We start from the raw sequence: 6488 nt of genomic DNA, 5'->3' as shown, positions 1-6488 counted from the left end.
AGGGCGCGTGCCCTACCCCCCTGGCTGCGGCTGCGAGCGGAGGCGAAGCGGGGCCGGCCGTCGGTGCCCACCGAGGACCCTGCCCACGCGCGGGCGCCCCGCAGCCGGTCCCGGAGGCGGGAATCCTTCCCGGCGGGGGCGGGGGCGCGCCCCGGCCGCCGCCGGGAGCGGCCCGGGCAGGGCGAACTTGACCCCGGCCTGGCGCGGGCGCAGCGGCTGGGCGAGTCGGGGGGCCGGGCCCGGGACCCCGCCCAGACGGCCGCCGGGTCCCCTGGGCTGGGCGCTGCCGGCGGAGCCGACGGGGCGGAGAGGAGCGCGGCGGGGGGAGGAGTGGGAGGAGGGGGCCGGTCAAGGGAAGTGCGACGTGTCTGCGGAGCCCTTTTATACCTCCTTCCCGGGAGCCGGGCCCCAGCCGCCGCCGCCGCCGCGCTCGGAGCGTCCCCGCGCCTCCGCTCCCGGAGCCGCGCAGCGCCCAGCCCGCCAGCATGTCGGGGGTCAAGAAGCAGAAGACGGTAGGCTGCGGGCCGCCCGCCCCCCGCCGCGCCTGCCGGGGTGGGGGGGGGGCCCGAGTCCCCCTCCGCCGAGCGCGCGGGGGAGGGGGAGGGGAGGGGAAGCGGGGGGACCCCCGGGCGGCCCTCTCCGCCAGCGCCTCCGGGAGCCTGCGCCCCTCGGGGTCGCCGCGCCCGGGAGCGACCTCGGGAGCTTGCGCGGCGGGTCCCGGGCGCGGGAGAGGGGCCGAGGCAGGACGCTTCCTCCCGTCCCCAAGGGCCTCCCGGGACCCGCCTTTTCTTCCGTGTGAGCTCCGCGCCGCTGGGGTGGGCGGTGGGCTGAGCCCAGCCCGGTGCCGCCGGGTCTGGTCGCTGGGCGCCCGTCGGCGACAGCCACCGGGGCTTGGTCCACGCAGCCTCCTCGGAGTGCGCTTTAATGACAGACCTCACGGAGGAAGCTGCCGCTGTCTACACCCGCAGCGCTTAGCCCTCCAGCTGGAGTCAGCTCCCAGTTGGCATCGGTTCCGGGCCCGGGGGTTCCTGGGCTCGGCGGGTTAGCTGCTCTTAGAGGCTCGGTTTTGTCCTGAACTAATCTGCCCCCCCCCCCTCCCGCCCCGTTATGGGAGATAGAGGGCTTGTCAAAGAGAAAAGTTCCCTTCTCACTTAGCAGTAGGGGCTCCTGTTAATTTTGCATCCTAAAAATGGCAGCTGTGATCCTTGACCGGACCTGGGAGGAGCCTCGCGGAAGGCGTTTGGGCCACACCAGGTGGTCTGCAAGCCTTCCGTAGGTCCCAGCCCGCAGTCTGACTGCTGAGCGTCCGTCCTCACCACGCTGCACGCCTCAGGTTGATGATTGTGGTTACCGCATGGGTTGACCCCGCTCCCATAGTTAGACTTGAACTTGGCACATAGTAGGCGCTTGATACGTGCTTATTACTGTGATTATAGACTGCCTATTACTGAGCTATCTTTGAGGTCTGTTCCTGGCGGGCTGGGAGGAGACGTGGAAAGCCAAGAACTGGGGAAGGAGCCTGGTGGGGCGATTTAGGGGCTGCAGTGAAAGGGGGTGGGGGCCCCCTCGTTTCAGACCTCACGACCCATCCCGGCAGGAAGGCCCAGGAGGAGGGATGGGATCCGGCTGCCTTTTATAGGAGCTATTTTAAAGTGGGGAGACTCTCAGTATTGTGGTATCTTTAAAAATATTGTTAAGTGAAAATCACTTGTGTTTTAGTCCCATTTAGTCCGGTTAATTTCTGTAAAATTCGGAATGGTATCTTTTAAGTGATGAGCTGCTGTGGCACTTGGTAGCTTTGCAAATGGGGGTGGGGGTTAATTCTTTCCTTCCCTGTTCTGATAGGGAGCCTCCTCAAGCATTAGTAAGGAAGGGGTAGGTGGGCTTTCCCTTCATGCCCCCACTCCCCAAGAGCTGCTGGAGTGAGTGGGGTTTGAGACCAGGAGCTTTACACACTGATCCTGGGAACTGTGTGGTCAGAGAGAGTGTAGAAACGTGACCGCCAGAGGCTTCGCTTTCTCTGGTTACACATTTTGAACCTTCTGTTTTTTCTTTGGGGTGTGTGTGTGTGTGCTGTATAGGATTCAGCTGAAAAAGCTGCAGGGCTCCTGAACTTTTATTTAGCCAACACGATTATAATCCAGGTACCAGCACTCGTGCCCAAAGGGCCAGGTAGATGCGATTGGGTCAGACAAACCAGCTTTAAATGCATGGGAAATCTCTCAAGCTTTAAATGCTAACTCAAGATGTATTCTGAAACCTTGCGGTCCAAAGCAAAAGATATCCACGTGTGTGGCCTCTGAAATAATCAGTATTTGAGAAGTGAGTCTTGCTGCTCTCGGAAGCTCTCCTAGAGGGGAGGCTGGGCTTTTTCAGAGACTCACGGGAGCCATTACATTCTTTTCTGCGTTGTTAAAGAGGATGTTCAATATACAGTCGCCTGCAGTAACTTCAGATACTTGTTGAGCCCCTACTGTGTGTCAGGCAGTATCCTGGGATGAATACATCCCCCCCTCCCCAATTTTTTTTTTTTTTTTTTTTGCCACATTTTCCGGATGAGAGACTCGAGGATGATTTTCTCACAAGTTTGACCAAAAAATGTAGTGTTCTTTAAAAAGGGAAGGTAGCACATTCCTGCTGGGCTCAACATCCTTACCATGAAAACCAAAGATGGCTGTGTGTCACAATACTCCCCTCCGTCCCTTGACTTAACTCTAGCCTGGCCACCAACATCCCCCCTACACACGCACATACCCAGGAGAAGGAAGGAGTCAGAGCGCTCCAGAGGACTGGAAAGAAAGGCAAAGGCCTGATTCTTTCTTCTTGCATCATTTCCTGGATTAGCATTTTTCAAGGCAATGTTATTATGTTCAGACAATATTATTGTGTCCTGGAGACAGGAGACAGACAATGGACCTAAAAAAGACAACTGAGATAGGAAAATATTTTCCAAAGGCCCCAACCAACCAATGGTTGGGGAGGGGGTGAAGGGGCATTGGAACCTTAGAGTTATTCATAAATGTAAGAGATGATCTACCTTTTATTATTTTATTTAGTGTTTTCAAGATTGTTGATTTTATTTTGATGAGAGGGAGGGGGAGCAAGCATGAGCAGGAGAGGTGCAGATCAAGAGGGAGAGAGAGAATCCCAAGCAGGCTCCACACTGTCAGCACAGACCCTGACTTGAGGCTCGATCCCACAAAGCGTGAGCTCATGACGTGAGCCGAAATCAAGTCAGACGCTTAACTGACCGAGCCACCCAGGCTCCCCTACCTTTTATTATTTTAAAGATTCTATACAATAGGACATTATTTTTCCAACAGTAGCTACATTTAGACCTATTTGGAGATGCTGTCCAAGGCAAGACATGAATTTTCAGATGAGTAAACGTTGGAAGGAAGGAGGAACCAGCGCTCCCCCGGAGGCCACACTGTATCTCATTTCACCCGCACCGCAGCCTGCACCCCACCCCCCCCCACCCCCCCCCCCCCCCCCAGCAAACGGGGCCTCATCTCCAGGGGAGGAGAACGCCAGGAGCAAGTCAGGATTCGCATTCAGGCTCTTGTTCCCTCTGTATCCTTGGCACATAGTACCCCCATCTGTAAAATGGAGGTAATGACCACTTACCCCTTACAATTCTGGTGAGGAGTGAATGATCCCTAAAAAAAGTATCTCGCACAGCTCAAGGCCCGGAGCGAGCACCCCGGATGCGGTAACTGTTGTTCCTACACTACACCGTCCTGGTGGGGCAAACAGGGAGCAGAAAAAGCAGGTCCTACTGTTCCGAACGCCGAGTACAGAAGAACCACCAGAATATTTCATAAGAGCACACAGCTGCGGGCGTATAGAAGCGATGATACACACCCTGACTGTGAAAAGCTGGACAGGAGACCAAGGGGGGTAAGCAGTGTGGACACACCGGAGTGTGTCCAGATTATCAACACGGTTGTGCCAACCACCTTGGCCAACCGAGAAAGGCCTTCGGTCAGTATTGGACTAACTTCTCTCCACCCTTCCTGTGCCTCCGGCTGTTTCCAGAGCTGCCTCACAATGAATGTTGTCCAATTCGTGCCATGATTCCCAAATCCTCTTTTGTGGACTTTTACAGTTAAATGCACTCCACCTTGACATAGTTATCTGTGTCTTTTGTCCCTTTTCTGTTAATGTAGGTGGCTCTGTGGTTTGCTGAGGGGTGAATTCGGCGTAACTTGAATGGGGAATGGGGGCCGGAATGGATGAGGTCGATCTCCGTTCTCTGGGAGATCACTGCTTATTTCAAAATCTATCAGTAAAGAGTCAAGGGCACTCCTTGGTCTTCGTGCTTGCAAGTCTTAGGAAAACACAGACACCAAAAGCAAATGGATATATAAATATAATGGTGTTTCAACTCCCCTTGCGTCCCCTGGGTGACTTGTTCATGTGAGAGCGGAAAGGGCACGCATGCCCAGCAGCCTGGCGTACAAACTGGAACCGACTAGATGCTCAACACGTAGCTGTTGCACAAATGCCTACAGAATTCATCCCAGGATGAATTCGCCTTGGGCGATCTGTATTCTCCTGAGATTTCCCCTTCCCCCTGTCTTATCTACATGTCCCTGCGCGGTTGCTTATTTTTGCCTGGGTATTTGTCATTACCACTGAAAAATGACTTGTAGGGATTCTTGGAGGCTTAGGATGAATGGCCTTTTTTTTTTTTTCTCCGGGGAGAGTTTGCTTTTGTTTCTGCCCGTGCCTGGGGCCACTTTAACCTAAATTTACCACTTGACGAGTCTCAGACCACCCAGGTGAGGTGACTTGGAGGTGCAGTTTGGCGCACAAGGGCCAGCTGTAGACTACAAGTGCTGACGCCCACCCCGCCCCTTTTTCCGGATTCTTCTAGTGCCTAGGTGGAGTGTCCTCCCCGGTCAGGATCTCCGCGTGGGGTGGGAGGCGGGTGTATTCTCATGCACTCTTACTTGCTGGGGGGGATTCTGAGCCCTCCCGCCGCTCACCTTGACAAGGGCTCTTTTCATTCTCCCTTGGACATGTTCTGGGCTTCAGTTTCTGATTGATTTCTCTCCCTGCGAGGCCGTCAGAATCAGTTGTGAGAATCAGTTCACACCTGCCCCTATCAGGACAAACGTAGCTCCCTGCTTGCTTGCCTCTTCCCGGCAGATTTTAACCTGGTGGTTTCTTATTATCTTGTCAGCTTTCGATGTTTCCAGTGAGATTATTTTATGTTGTAACTTGCATTTTTTTTTTTTCTACTTGTTTCCGTGGAAGGAAATGTATATGACCTTGACCATCATTGCTGCAAATGGAGATCTCTGCCTCTTCTGGATTCTCTGTGTGTCAGTAACGTTTCATATCATTTCTTTACCTTCTGTATTTGTATCGTTCTTATAAAGGGAGAACTTTAAAAACAAGGGGCACCTGGGTGGCTCAGTCAGTTAAGTGTCTGACTTGATTTTGGCTCAGGTCATGATTTCACAGTCCCTGGGATCGAGCCCCATCGGGCTCTGGGCTGACAGCTCGGAACCTGCTTAGGATTGTTCTCTCTCTCTCTCTCTCTCTCTCTTCCCCCCCCCCCCCTTTGTCTCTCTCTCTGAATAAAGAAACATTTAAAAAATAAAAAAAAATAAAAACAAGTGCCTTAAAAACTTAAATCAGTTTGCTAGTCAGAAAGATTTAATTTAATCCTTTTTCCCTACAAAGTACTAATGTCGGGGTGGGGGGTGCTTACCTTGTCTTGATGGCTCTGCATGTGTGGGCGTCTTTTGAGATGTATACGCTCCTGTCTCATCCTTAGTGTGGGTCCAGTTCAAGTGCATTCCGGTCTGAAAGGCCCCTTCTCCTTGCTTCCCCATGCCGTCCTTGGGTACCCCAAGGTCAGTGCTGCCCCCAGCACCGTTCTGGGGGAGGTGTGGCGAGGCCGGCTAAGATCCTTGACACTCTCCGCCATTCCCAGGAGCATGGGAACTGGATTCCTGCCCTTGTGTGACTGAGCTGGCCCTGTGAGGAGCTCTGGGGGCTGCTGGGGGCTGTCTGTGCGTCCTCCCCCCTGGGGTCTGTCCGGGATCAGAAGCAGGCCTGATGCCCTCTGTTTTCAGAGCCCCCAGAGCTACTCGGCCCCTCCCTCCTCAAGCCCAGTACCAGGCACAGGACACCAAGCCCCTTCTCAGACTCGCACCGGCATCTAAGCACCCTTTGCTTTCCATAAATAGGAAATAAAGCTTTTCAGGAAGGTCAGTTAACAATAACATTCTATTTGGGCAGATTTGGTCTTGTTCCTCTTTTCCGCCTTTTCGATCATCAAAACATTTTTGCAGTTTAGAATAAATTAGTGCACGAGATGGAAATGTTTCTTCTCTCTGCAAGAGGGCCACTGTCTAAAAACCTGAACCAAAACTTTCTTGTGATAACACATGGTGTATACAATGACTTCCACCAGTTGGCTCGTGTGACTTCCTCTGAAACCTTATCAGCAACTCTTTCTGCATTTCAGATTT

General features: G+C 53.7%; 1 protein-coding gene across 2 annotated transcripts in view; it reads left to right on the top strand.

The window, feature by feature from the left end:
• The first annotated feature begins 252 nt into the window (after window positions 1-252).
• The window catches only part of PAPSS2 (3'-phosphoadenosine 5'-phosphosulfate synthase 2), a 74780-nt gene continuing 68544 nt past the window's right edge, over window positions 253-6488 (top strand). The window contains exon 1 of one of the 2 annotated variants that reach the window (XM_053910253.1): window positions 253-512. In XM_053910253.1, coding sequence (XP_053766228.1) covers window positions 486-512 — 27 coding nt within the window. In that variant the 5' untranslated portion in view covers window positions 253-485. The remainder of the gene's footprint in view (window positions 513-6488) is intronic. The other variant, XM_053910255.1, reaches the window with a different exon arrangement.

The sequence above is a fragment of the Panthera pardus genome, unplaced genomic scaffold (genome assembly GCF_024362965.1).
Source record: "Panthera pardus isolate Hobbes unplaced genomic scaffold, ASM2436296v1 HiC_scaffold_22, whole genome shotgun sequence".
In the NCBI taxonomy this organism is placed as follows: Eukaryota; Metazoa; Chordata; class Mammalia; order Carnivora; family Felidae; genus Panthera; species Panthera pardus.
This window is presented reverse-complemented; position numbering and strand designations above follow the sequence as displayed.